Here is a 14,698-nt window from a genome sequence, read left to right as displayed (position 1 = left end):
AGTCTCTCATTATTATTGTGTGGGAGTCTAAGTCTCTTTATAGGTCTCTTAGGACTTGCTTTATGAATCTAGTTGCCCCTGTATTGGGTGTATATATATTTAGGATAGTCAGCTTTTTTTTTTTTAAATTGATCCCTTTACCATTATGTAATGGCCTTCTCTGTTTCTTTTGATCTTTGCTGGTTTAAGGTCTGTTTTATCAGAGACTAGAATTGCAACTCCTGCTTTTTTTTTTTTTTGGTTTTCCATTTGCTTGGTAGATCTTCTTCCATCCCTTTATTTTGAGCCTATGTGAGTCTTTGCATGTGAAATGGGTCTCCTGAATACAGCACACAGATGGGTCTTGACTCTTTATCCAATTTGCCAGTCTGTGTCTTTTAATGGGGCATTTAGCCCATTTACATTTAAGGTTAATATTGTTATATATGAATTTGATCCTGTCATTATGATGTTAGCTGATTATTTTGCCCATTAATTCATGCAGTTTCTTCCTAGCATCAATGGTCTTTACAATTTGGCATGTTTTTGCAGTGGCTGGTACCAGTTTTTTCTTTCTATGTTTAGTGCTTCCTTCAGGAGCTCTTGTAAGGCAGGCCTGGTGGTGACAAAATCTCTCAGCATTTGCTTGTCTGTAAAGGATATTATTTCTCCTTCACTTATGAAGCTTAGTTTGGCTGGATATGAAATTCTGGGTTCAAAATTCTTTTCTTTAAGAATGTTGAATATTGGCCCCCACTCTCTTCTGGCTCATAGAGTTTCTGCCAAGAGATTTGCTGTTAGTCTGATGGGCTTCCCTTTGTGGGTAACCTGAACTTTCTCACTGGCTGCCCTTAACATTTTTTCCTTCATTTCACCCTTGATGAATCTGACAGTTATGTTTCTTGCGGTTGCTCTTCTCAAGGAGTATCTTTGTGGTGTTCTCTGTATTTCCTGAATTTGAATGTTGGCCTGTTTTGCTAGGTTGGGGAAGTTCTCCTGAATAATACCCTGAAGAGGATTTTCCAACTTGGTTTCATTCTCCCTGTCACTTTCAGGTACACCAATCAATCATAGAATTGGTCTTTTCACATAGCCCCATATTTCTTGGTGGCTTTGTTCATTTCTTTTTACTCTTTTTTCTCTAAACTTCTCTTCTTGCTTTATTTCATTAATTTGATATTCAGTCACTGATACCCTTTCTTCCACTTGATCAAATCGGCTACTGAAGCTTGTGTATGTGTCATGTAGTTCTTGTGCCATAGTTTTCAGCTCCATTAAGTCATTTAAGGTCTTCTCTACACTGTTTTTTCTAGTTAGCCATTTGTTTAACCTTTTTTCAAGGTTTTTAACTTCCTTGCAATGGGTTCAAACATCTTCCTTTAGCTCAGAGAAGTTTGTTACTACCGACCTTCTGAAGCCTACTTCTGTCAACTCATTAAAGTCTTTCTCCATCCAGCTTTGTTCCATTGCTGATGAGGAGCTGTGATTCTTTGGAGGGAAGAAGTGCTCTGGCTTTTAAAATTTTTGGCTTTTCTGCTCTGGTTTTTCCCCATCTTTGTGGTTTTATCTACCTTTGGTCTTTGATGTTGGTGATCTACAGATGGGGTTTTAGTGTGGATGTCCTTTTTGTTGCTATTCCTTTGTTTGTTAGTTTTCCTTCTAACAGTCAGGTCCCTCAGCTGCAGGTCTGTTGGAGTTTGTTGGAGGTCCTCTCCAGGCCCTGTTTGCCTGGATATCACCAGCAGAGGCTGCAGAACAGTAAATATTGCTGCCTGATCCTTTCTCTGGAAGCTTTGTCCCAGAGGGGCACCCGCCTGTATGAGGTGTCAGTCAGCCTCTACTGGGAGGTGTCTCAGTAGAGACATCTTGAGAAGTCTTGAGGTGGCAGTCTGTCCGTTCTCAGAGCTCAAAAACTGTGCTGGGAGAACCACTGCTCTCTTCAGAGCTGTCAGACAGGGACATTTATGTCCGCAGAAGTTTCTGCTGCCTTTTGTTCAGCTATGCCCTGCCCCCAGAGGTGGAGTCTATAGAGGCAGCAAGCCTTGCATCACTGCAGTGGGCTCTGCTCCATTTGAGATTTCTGGCAGCTTTGTTTAGCTACTCAAGCCTTAGCAATGGTGGACACCCCTCCCCCTGCCAGGCTGCTGCCTTGTAGGTTGATCTCAGACTGCTACGCTAGCAGTGAGCAAGGCTCTGTGGGTATGGGACCCACCAAGCCAGGTGCAGGATATAATCTCCTGTTGTGCCATTTGCTAAGACTGTTGGAAAAGTGCAGTATTTTAGCAGGAATGTACCATTTTTCCAGGTACAGTCTGTCATGGCTTCCCTTGCCTAAGAAAGGGAAATCCCCCAACCTCTTGTGCTTCCCGGGTGAGGTAACACCCCACCCTGTTTCAGCTCACCCTCTGTGGGCTGCACCAACTATCCAACAAGACCCAATGAGGTGAACCAGGTACCTCAGTTGGAAATACAGAAATCACCCATCCTCTGCATTTATCATGCTGGGAGCTGCAGACTGGGGCTGTTCCTATTTGGCCATTTTGGAACAGACCTCCACAATCTTTGTCGTAACCTAACATTCCCTTTCTGTCAATTCCAGATCTTTAGACAAACTCAACCAATTGTCAACCAGAAAATATTTAACTTCACCTATAGTCTGGAAGCTGCTGCCATGCCCTCCTCACTTTGAGTTGTCCTGCCTTTCTGGACCAATTCAATGTATTTCTTAAATGCATTTGATTGATGCCTCATGCTTCTCTAAAATGTATAAAACCAAGCTGTGCCCTGACCACCTTGGGCACATGTTCTCAGGACTTCCTGAGGGCTGTGTCACAAGCCTTGGTCACTCACATTTGGCTCAGAATAAATCTCTTTAAATATTTCATAGAATTCAACACTTTTATTTGACACTGGTACCAATTTATCATATTATTCTGTTCTCATGATACTAATAAAGACATACCCCAGACTGAGTAATTTATAAAGGAAAAGGTTTGACTCACAGTTCCATGTGGCTGGGGAGGCCTCACAATTGTGGTGGAAGGCAAAGGAGGAGCAAAGGCACATCTTACATGACAGCAGGCAAGAGGAGTCCCGGCATGTGAAGGAGAATTCCCTGTAATGAAACTGTCAGATGTCATGAGACTTATTCACTATCACAAGAACAGCACAGGAAAAACCTGCCCCCATGATTCAATTATATTGCATTCAGTACCTCCAATGACACATGGGAATTATTACAATTCAAGGTGAGATTTGGGTGGGGACACAGAGCCAAACTATATCATGGGGATTCAAGATCTTCAGATCACTCAGTGTCTCCATTCCAATTCTGAGATTCCCTCCTTCTTACCCATTTTGTAACTTTTGTTTAAGAGACCTGATGAGGGTATGAATTCAGCCTATGGGGCAATTCTACAGCCTATAATACCAACGTTTCTCTTCTTTCTTGCTCCTTCCTTCCCATCTCTGGCAGTGTGACCCACTGGTAGAGCCTTATAGGAAGCCAGGTGGTGAAGGCTCTGAGAAATGTCATTTTCAGGTTTCAACATTTGATGCCACAGAAGAGACTGTGGGAAGACAGGCATGCCTGCTTTCTCAGGAAACTACTGGAAGTTATGCTTCTTTAAAATGTGACAAAAATCAAGAAGGAGATGGCATCCAGGAGACAGGAGACAAAAGGAACACCCAGGAAGGTGGGGAGAGAGAGCCCAGGGCAACAGTCCTGCTGCAGACCTAGAGATTCACCAGGCCACAGTGGAGCAGGAGGGCTGGGGGCTCCAGGTGGGAGGTCTCTCAGAACAAAAGAAAAGAGAAACCAATGTGTGATGTATTTGAAAACATTGAGGGGAGAACTATTATTCTGTCAGACAGCTTAGAGGAAAATTAATGATGAATATGTAGAAAACAAAGCAATAAAAAAAAAAAAACAGTGTTCAGGAAAAGTGACATACTATGAAAGAAAGGAAGCATAATCATAGTACACTAAGTGACTCAGTGTTAATAGCCACAATGACATGAAAGTTCAGTATTTGATTTAATAAAAATGTGATAAAGTTTAAAGGGAACAGAAAAGCTGTGTGTTGGGATGAAGGGAGAGATGAAGACAGCTACATTTTTATCTTTTATATTGAAAAGTAAATAGATAATATTTAAACCAAAAAATCAAGAAATGTCAAAATAAAGAAGTTATTTAGATATATGGAGATGAATCTCAGGGGGAAAGTTCACCTAAAATAGTTGAAAATTTTCTCTAAGAAATTAGTAGAGGTGAAATAGGGCGAGGAAATTTTGTTTCTCATTATAAGCCTCATAATATTTAGCTTTTAAAAATGTATTTATATTACTTTTGTAAAATATTAACATATATTTTAATATCCACAAATTTTGAGACATTTTTACCAGACTAAAAAATGATCATCAATGGTTTTATAATGCTAACATTTTTATTGAACTCTTCTCAAGATCTTTTGTAGAAAATACACATTCATGCTTACCCAGTCTAAAAATGGAAGGATCTCATGATTACTTAAGTTGTATTCCTGATTCTTTTATTTGAGATTCACTTTAAGTCTAACCTAGATAATAATCAATGTATTTTCAAAAATATCTTCACCTATGTTATTGAAAGGCCTATCTAAAGTTCTTGACATACATTCTGGGCAATTTTATATTGTTTTGGGTGTTTTATTTCTTTAAGAAAATAGATGCTCCTCTCCCAACTTTTCTGTTTTTCAGACTTTTTTCTACTTTGTTTCCCTGGCCCACGGTTCCCCTGTGTATTCTGGTTAGGTGGCATTGTAGAGAAAATAATCAAATTTTAAAAACACAAAGATTGGAAAAAACCCTCCAGAAAACCAATGTCCAATGTCCTAGGAATGCTGAGAATAAAGTGAACTGGAAGAACTTGGCAGGATCTGGTCCCATAGGTATTTTTCCACAGTGTACAATAGACTCCACTGGCTGTAGACCTAGGTTGATAGGGCTCAGGGGTAAGTTCGGTTGAGTTGTATGGGCTTTGTGATGAGTGCAGGAATTTCTGCTTTTGGTCTTGCTGCCATCAAAGCTAGGTCATGACAGGAGCAATTGTCTCTCTTCTTAGTTCAATGGAATGTCTAGTTTCTGAACTTGGAGGTAAATCATCTTTTCATTATTTTTTCTTGGTCTGCAATAAGAAATAAAAATGGAGAGGGGAGAAAGAAATTATGAGGAGGCTGAAAACCAAAATAAAGTGGGTAATAAATAAGAGGAACAACAAATGATTATAAACTTTGTTCATGATTAGTCTTGCAATGTATTCTGAATGGTGGGTCTCACAAAGAAAATGGACAGAACTTGTCGATAACTCATGTTGACAGAGTTATTCCTAAAATTCTCTTATTGAATTGGTACTGGCCTAAATAAGTTCCTTTTTTATTTAGGGTGTTCACCTTTCTTTGTAATAGAGAATGTGGGTAAAGACTAAACTTAATCTTATATCAGTTAATGATAAAGATTGCAAAATCTAGACATTGTTATCATTAGTTAAGCAAATAGAATTTGAAAAATTATTTTTTCAAAGTGTATTTACTTTTCAACAGCTTGATAAATGAAGAATGCAATCAAAACATTTGTTCAAATTGCAAGTTTTCTCAATCATCTTGTCTTCGTGAATGCCAGGACATTGCTGATATTCATCGTATAAATGCTGCTTTCTTCATTTTATTGTTGCCAGCCATGCCCTTTGGACCTGTTTCTGTTTATAGCAATATTGAATCAGGTGTGGGCTGCTCCCAGCCACCCAGCATCTCACAGAATTTCCCCAACCTGGAATTGGTTAGTTTTATCTCAATTTCTGGACAAATCCAACCTGAGACGAGGGATGGCAGAAGCTTACCCAAATAACCCTATGGTTTTGGAAATCTCTAAAGCTCCAGATGGGGAGGTACACTCAAGTCAGTTGAGCTCCTCTGGTCTCTGTGCCAACAACAATAACAACAACTGCAGCAGCAGAAATAACAGTAGCAATAGAAGTAGCAGCAGGAACAACAAAAGCAACAACAGCAGCAACAGTAGCAGCAATACTAGTAACAGCAGCAACAACAGTAATAACGGTAGTAACTGCAGTAACAATAGCAGAAACATCAGCAACAACAGCAGCAGTAACAACAACAAAAGCAACAGTAGCAACAATAGTAATAACAACAGCAACAGTAACAGTAGCAGCAACAGATATGGCAACAGTAATACCATCAGCAGCAACAGCTATAGCAACAATAGCAGCCTCAGTAGTAACAGCAATAGCAACAGTAACAACATGAGCAACAGCAGCAGCAACAATAGTATTAGCAATAGCAATAGCAACACTAACAACAGGAGCAGCAGCAGCAATAACAACAGCAGTAGCAACAATAACAAAAGCAACAGCAATAGTAACAACAAAAGCAACAATAGCAACAACAGCAGCAATAATTTTAGCAATAGTAGCAACGATAGCAACAGAATCAACAGCATCACAATTAAGAGCAACAACAGTAGCAACAATAGCCACAGAAATAGCAAGAGCAGCAGTAGCAACAACAGGAGTAGAAGCAATAACAGCAGCAGCAGCAACAACAGAAGTAGTAGTAGTAATAGCAGTAACAGCAGAAGCAGCAATCATTACCATAGTAGCAACAACAGTAGCAGCAGCACTAGCAGCAGTAGTAGCAGCAACAGCAATAGCAACAGTAGCAGCATCAGCAACAACAGCAGCAACAATAGCAGCAGTAACAACGGCAACAGCAGCAGCAACAATAATAGCAGCAGCAGCAACAGCAACAGTCGCAGCAGCAGCAACAACAGCAACAATAACAAAAGCAACAATAGCAACAGTATCAGCAACAGCAATAGCAACAGAAGCATCACCAACAGCAATAGCATCACAGTTAACAACAGCAACAATAGCCATAGCAACAGCAACAGCAGCAGTAGCAACAGAAATAGCAGTAATAACAGCAGCAGCAGCAGCAGCAATAATTACAACAATAGCAGCAATAGCAGCAACAACAGCAGCAAGAGCAGCAACAACAATAAAAGCAACAATAACAACAGCAATAGCAGCAGCAATCATAACAGCAACAGCAGTAACAATAGCAGCAATGACAACATCATCAACAATAGCAGCAACAACAGCATCAGCAATGGTAGCAGCAGTGACAGCAATAGCAACAGCATCATACCCAACAATGGCAATAACAACAGAAGCAGCAGCAACAACAAAAGCAACAGTAGCAACAATAGTAGCAGCAACCACAACAGTAACAACAGCAGCAACATCAGCAGTAGCAACAACAGCAGCTGCAGTGGCAATAGTGGCAACAACAGCAGCAGCAGCCATAGTAGTAGCAATGACAACAGCATTAACAACAACAACAGCAACAATTTCAGCAACAGCAGCAGCAGCAACAGCAACAGCATCATAATCAACAACAGCAATAATAATAGAAACAGCAACAATAGCAGTAGCAGGAACAACAGCAGCAGCAACAGCAATGTCAGCAATGGTAGCAGCAACAACAATAACAAAAGCAACAACAGCAGCAATAGCAGCAGCAACAACAAGAGGAGCAACAAAAGTAGCTGCAACAACAAAAGCAACAGCAGCAACAACAGCAGCAGCAAGAATTATAACAGCACCAACAACAGCAACATCAGCAAAAGCAGCAACAGCAATAGCAGAAGCAGCAACAACATCAGTAGCAGCAGCAGCAGCAGCAAGAGCAGCAACAACAGTAGCTGTAACAATAACAAAGGTGAACAGCAACAGCAGCAACAAAAACAACAACCACAGCAAAAGCATCAACAACAGCAAGAAAGCAGCAACAACAGTAGCTTCAACAATAACAAAAGCAACAACAGCAGCAACAGTAGTGACAAAAACAACAGCAACTATAGTCGCAGCAGCAACAGTAACAGTAGCAGCAATAACAACAGCTACAACACTAACAGAGGCAACAACAGTAACAGCAGCAGTAGCAGTAGTAGCAACAACAGCAGCAGCGATAACAATGGAAGCATCAGTAACAACAATAGCATCACAATCAACAACAGCAAAAGCAGCAGCAACAATAGCCACAGCAACAGCAACAGAAGCAATAACAGCAGCAGCAACAACAGCAGTAGGAATACCAGCAGTAACAACAGCAGCAGTAACATCAGCAACAACAGCAGCAACAACAGTAGCAGCAGTAGCAACAGCAGCAATAATTATAACAGCAGCAGCAACAACAGTAGAAACAAGTACAATAGCAATAACAACAGTAATAGCAATAACAACAGTAATAGCAACAGCAAAAACAATAGCAGCAGTACCAATAACAACAGCAGCAACAACAGCAACAATAAAAATGGCAATAGCAGCAGCAACAACGGCAGCAGCAGCCGCAACAACATCAGTCACCAATGAGTGACTACTAATTAAATACCAAGCGCTGTGATGGGTGCTTCATTGCATTGTCCCATTCATGAGCCCAACCCTTGGATGGTGAGACAAGTTCATGGGCCACAAAATCTAGCTGCCAGGATTGAAACTTTGGCTTTGTCACTTATTGGCTGTGTGGTTTTGAGCAAGTCCTTTACTTTCTCCGGCCTGTTTTTATATTCCAGTAGTCAGTGGGGTTAATAATAATAACACCTATTTCATAGGGTTGCTGCAAGGATTCAATGAGGGAATACAAGCATACCTCAGAGATGTTGGGGATTCAGTTCCAGACCACCACAATAAAGTAAATTTTACCATAAAGTGAGTCATACATTTTTGTTGGTTTTCCAGTTCATATAAAAGTTATGGTTACACTATACTGTAGTCTATTAAATGTGCAATATTATGTCTAAGAAAACAATGTAATTTAAAAATACTTTTTTTAAAATGCTAACAATCATCTGAGCCTTCAATTAGTCGTAATCTTGCTGGTGGAGGCTCTTGCCTCTATGTTGATGGCTGCTGACTGATCAAGATAGTGGTTGCTGAAGGTTGAAGTGGCTGTTGAAACTTCTTAAAACAAGAATATGAAGTTTTCAATGTTGATTGACTCTTCCCTTCATGAAAGATTTCTCTATAGCATGCAATGCTGTTTCATAGTACTTTACCCACAGTAGAACTTCTTTAAAAATTGGAGTCAATCCTCTCAAACCCTGATGCTGCTTTGTCAACTAAGTTTATGTAATATTCTAAATTCTTTGTTGTCATTTCAACAATGTTCACAGGATCTCCACCAGCAGTAGATTCCATCTCAAGAAACCACTTTCTAAGCTCATCTCTAAAAAGCAGCTCCTCATCTGTTCAAGTTTTATCATGAGGTTGAAGCAATTTAAGTCACATCTTCAGGCTCTACTTCTAATTCTAGTTCTCTTGCTATTTCTATCATATCTGCAGATACTTTTTATGCTGAATTCTTGACCTCTTCAAAGTTATCCATGAGGGTTGTAATCAACTTCTTCACAACTCCCATTAACGTTCATATTTTGACCTCCAATCATTCACAAATGTTCTTAGTGGCATCTACAATGGTGAAACTTTTCCAGAAGGTTTTCAATGTACTTTGCCTAGAACAATTAGAGGAATTACCATCTATGGTAGCTATAGCCTTATAAAGTATATTTCTTAAATAATAATACTTGAATGTCAAAACTACTCCTTGATCCATGGGCTGTAGAATGGATGCTGTGTTAACAGGCATTAAAACAACATTAATCTTTAGGTACATCTCCATCAGAGCTCTTGGGTGACCAGGTGTATGTATTGTCAATGAGCAGTAATCTTTTGAAAGCAATCTTCTTTTCTAAGCAGTAGGTCTAAACAGCAGGCTTAAAATATTCAATAAACCATAGTGTAAACAGATATACTGTTATCTGTACACAGGCTTTGTTATTCCATGACCACATGCAGAGTAAATGTAGCATAATTCTTAAGGACTCTAGGGTTTTAATGGTAAATGAACATCGGCTTCACCTTCTAGTCACCAGTTGCAAGAGAGTCAATCTGTCCTTTGAGCTTTGAAATCGGCATTGATTTTTTTGCCCTGTCACCTTGAAACTACTAAATGGCATCTTCTTCCAATAGAAGGCTGTTGTGTCCATATTGAAAATCTGTTGTTTAGTGTGACCACCTTCATCAACGATCTTTGTTAAATCTGGAGAACTTGCTGCAGTTTCTACACCAGCACTTGCTGCTTCACCTTGCACTTTTATGTTACGGAGACGGCTTCTTTCCATAAGCCTTAAGAACCAACCTTACTAACTTCAAATTTTTCTTCTGCTGCTTCTTCACCTGTCTCAGCCTTCATATAATCAAAGAGAGTTAAGGCCTTGCTCTGGATTAGGCTTTGGCTTAGGGAATGTTGTGACCGGTTTGATCTTCTATCCAGACCACTCAAGCTTTCTCCATATCAGCAATAAGGCTGTTTCATTTTCTCATTTGTGTGTTCACTGGAGTAGCATTTTTAAACTTCCTTCAAGAACTTTTCCTGTGCATTCTCGACTTGGCTAACTGGTGCAAGAGGCCTTGCTTTTAGCTTATGCTGGCTTTCAACATGACGTCCTCACTGAGCTCAATCATTTCCGCCTTTTGCGTTGAAGTTGAGACTTGCAACTGAATTTAACACCAAGAGGGCATTGTAGAGCTATTAATTGGCCTAATTTTAATATGGTTGTGTCTTAGGCGAGAGGAAGGCCCAAGGAAAGGAAGAGATGGGGGAACGGTCAGTGTGTAGAACAGTCAGATAACACACATTTTATTAATTAAGCTTGCTGTTTTACACGGACATGGTTTGTGGTGCCCTAAAACAATTACAATAGTAGTACCAAAGATTACCGATCTCAGGTCACCATCACAGATATGATAATAATGGAAAAGTTTGAAATATTGTGAGAATTACCAACACATGCCACAGTGACATACAGTGAGCACTTGCTGTTGGAAAAATGCTGCAAATAAACTTGCTTAATGTAGGGTTGCTGTATACCTTCAATCTGTTAAAAAATGCAATATCTGCAAAACGCAATAAAATGAAGTGCAATAAAAGAAGGTGCACGGGAAGGGTGTGGAAAGCACGGGTAGAGCTCTTAGTAAATGTTAGCTATTGTTATCCTCATTTTACAGAGGAAAACCAGCTTAAGAAGTGAGATAAGGGGCCAGGCGTGGTGCCTCACACTTGTAATCCCAGCAATTTGGGAGGCCAAGGTGGGTGGATAACTTGAGCTCCAGAGTTTGAGACCATCCTGGGCAACATGGCGAAACCTGTCTCTACTAAAAAAATACAAAAAAATTAGCTGGGCGTGGTGGCACATGCCTGTAGTCCTAGCTACTTGGGAGGCTGAGGTGGGAGAATGACCTGGGCCCAGGAGGTTGAAGCTGCAGTGAGCTGAGATTGAGCCACTGCACTCCAGTCAGGGTAACCGGTGGGAGACTCTGTCTCAAAAATAGAGAGATTAAAAAAAGTGAGAAGTGAGGTAAAGAATAGGGTAAAACTCCATGCAGGCTATATTTGTAACTAGGACAGGTTTAGTGCCCTTAGGAACCAAATGACTTGGTTGGTGAGGGAGGGATTCTTGCCCTGCCCTGTATCTGCTGGCTCTCAGCGCATATGACACTGTTCCTTGGGGTCAGTTTTCAGTGCCGGCTGTGGTCTGCCCTCCTGCTCCCAGACATCCTTGCCTCCTGCAGGCCACACCTCCCACCTCTCCCTCTGTAGGCGCACTGTTCTCTGGCTCTGTCTCAGCCCTCACCACTCCCACTCTTCTGCAATTCCCCAAGTCTTACACATATCTCTCAGTGCATGGTGAACTGGGTTATATAATACAGAAACAAGAACAGTGCGAATCTTCATAGCAGTATCTGTAGATCATACAAATGGAAAGAATATAAAATAACAACAGGAATGATCTTTTGAAATATCTCTTTAGCCTGCTTTGAACCAGCCTGGTGAAAATGAACAACTCTGACAAGCATAGGAATGTGTGTGTCACTGAGTTACACTTCTCCATCTTACAACAACTCGGAATGTATTTTAAAATTTGATTTCCAATAAATAGTCTAGGCATATATTTTCCTGTTTTATAGAACAGCTACAAAAGCTTCTGTGAATAATAGCAGGGACTTGTAGACATTAATTAATTAGTGTCAAGCAGTTTATTGACACTTGGTGAGTGTCAATTGGAAAGCACTGGGTGAGAGCACTTAGTAAATGTTAGCTATTGTTATCCTCATTTTACAGAAAGGAAAACAGGCTTAAGAAGCAAGATAAGGTATTGGGTATAAGTCCCCAGGTTATATTTGTAACTAGGACAAGTTTAGTGCCGTTAGGAACCATAACAACTTAATTAGGAACCAGGTGACACTTAATTAGTGTCAGGCACTTTACACATATTTTCTTCTTTAATCCAGTGAGTAGGTACTGTTGTCCCCATTTACAGATGAGGAAACTGAGGCTTTGAGGCATTCAGGCAATAAAGCCACACACATGGGAAATGTGATGGCAGGGCTTCAGGTTCCACAGGTCGTGCTCTTCACTACACATATTACTGCCTGCCTGGCACTGGCGCCAGCTAGAGAAAGAAACTTCAATTAGGGATGCTGTAGAAAGAACTTCAGCATTTATTCCACAAATAATTGGTAAGCTCCTGCTCTGTATATGCCAGCCACCGTGCTGGGTTCCAGCAATACCACAGGAAACAGGATTTAGACCGTCTTTGACGGGAGGTGCCCATGTGTGTGGGAAGCTGCATAGGGAGAGGGGTATGGGGTTGGAGACAGTTGGTTTAGATGAAAGGTCTCCAACTCAAATGTCTGCATGCACCAGGCAGATCATACAATGTACCAAAGACAATAGGAAACAGTGGGGACTGTGGCCTCCTGCACAGGGCAAACCCTTCAGAAAGCCAAGCCATCATTCAGCTCCTACACATTGACAACAAGAGGAAATATCTTCTCAGTGTTACCAAATCTTCTGCTTTTTTAAAACAGATTCTGGAAATCCAGTTTATGTGGAATTTCCCACTTTAAAAAAAAATACTGTGTAGGCCAAAGAAAGCACTGGAGAACTTGGTGGCCTGCAGGCTGTGAGTATGTGACCTCTGTCCAGATTCAAAAGCCTTTTCCAACTCTAAGACTCAAGTTCTAGGAAAAGCCTCAGACCACTGTGATTTACCAGCATTTTGTCCAAGTACTGAAAATGTTAAACAGGAAGGTTTGGTAAAATGAATAAAAATCAGTCGTTCATGGTGTCAGCAGGCCAAAAATGGGGTCAGAAGAAAATAAATAAAAATATCTAAACATACTGTATAAACAAATTAGTGGGGAGAGTGTCAGACAGGTTTGTCTTTCATTTTTTTAATGTACTGTTTGAATGGGTTCATATGGTCCAAAATTCAAAATTACAAAAACGTAAGCATTGCAGTCTCCCTTCTACCTGTATCCCACAGCCACTCAATTCCATAGACAACCAATGTTATGGTTCTTGTACATTTTTGAGACACAAGTATTTATATATATGTCTTTCCCTATTTTTACACAAATGATAGGCTATCTACTTTTCTATGTTTTGCTTTTTCCCCCATTAGCAATATGTCTTGGAGAACTTTCCTTGTCAGTGTACGTGAAGTGGCCTCCTTCTTTTTAATGACTGAATAATTTTACAGAATGGCATATCATTTATTTAACTGGTGTTCTAATTCATGATCATTTAGGTTGTTTCCAAACTCTTGTTATAAAAAAATGCCTTAATGACTAGTCCTGTACACATGTCACTTTGTACATGTAAACTTCTAGCAGTGTAGAGTTACTAGCTTAAGGGATATACATGTTTGTAATTTTAATTTAATTAATTTTTTTTTTTTAGACGGAGTTCTGCTTTGTCATCCAGGCTGGAGTGCAGTGGCGCTATCTCAGCTCACTACAACTTCTGCCTCCCGGGTTCAAGTGATTCTCCTGCCTCAGCCTCCCCAGTGGCTGGGATTACAGGTGTGTACCACCACACGCAGCTAAATTTTTTGTATTTTTTTAGTAGAGATGGAGTTTCACTGTGTTAGCCAGGATGATCTCAATCTCCTGACCTTGTGATCGGCCACCTCGGCCTCCCAAAGTGCTGAGATTAGAGGTGTGGGCCACCGTGCCTGGCCCATGTTTATAATTTTTATCCTACTATTACACTGTCCATTATAGAGGTATCTAACTCCTACCAGCAACACGGGAGACTGTGTTTCTCCCCATTCTTCCCCAACATAGTGTGTTACCAAGTAATTTTATTTTTGACAATCCAAGTAGTTATTAGTGCAGTGTTAATTTGAACTTTTCTTACTATGAAGGAGGTTGAGCATATTTTCACATATTTAAGAGCTGTTTTTATTTCCTTTTCATTGAATTATTTGCTCACATATGTTGCCTATTTTTTTTTTCTATTGGGTGGTTGCTCTTACAGATTTGTTGGGAAAATTAGCCCAGTGTAGAGTAGTAAATATTTTCTTCAAGTTTATAATTTTATTTTTAGCCTATGGTAGCTGTTTAATGCAGAATCTTTTATTTTAATGAAAGCAAACATATTGACCTTCCTTCTATGGATTCTGAATTTTTTGGGTCATATTTAGAAAGACTTTCTCCACATGAAAGTTTAAAGAAATTGTCGTATAGTGTCTTTGTAATTTTACTGATTTTTTAAATGCTTGCAAGTCTTTGATTTAGTTTGAATTTATCTCAGTGTATGGT

General features: G+C 40.1%; 1 protein-coding gene across 1 annotated transcript in view; it reads right to left on the bottom strand.

Annotated features, from left to right (window-relative positions):
- Positions 1-4,410: 4,410 nt before the first annotated feature.
- Positions 4,411-14,698, bottom strand: part of SLC22A2 (solute carrier family 22 (organic cation transporter), member 2) — a 43,657-nt gene continuing 33,369 nt past the window's right edge. The window contains exon 11 of the mRNA XM_011975915.1: positions 4,411-5,143. Within this exon, the coding sequence (XP_011831305.1) occupies positions 5,077-5,143 (67 nt within the window). The 3' untranslated portion in view covers positions 4,411-5,076. The remainder of the gene's footprint in view (positions 5,144-14,698) is intronic.

Source organism: Mandrillus leucophaeus, unplaced genomic scaffold, assembly GCF_000951045.1.
Source record: "Mandrillus leucophaeus isolate KB7577 unplaced genomic scaffold, Mleu.le_1.0 Scaffold160, whole genome shotgun sequence".
NCBI classification, from domain to species: Eukaryota; Metazoa; Chordata; class Mammalia; order Primates; family Cercopithecidae; genus Mandrillus; species Mandrillus leucophaeus.
Note: the sequence above shows the minus strand (reverse complement) of the source record. Positions and strands in the feature narration are given on the sequence as shown.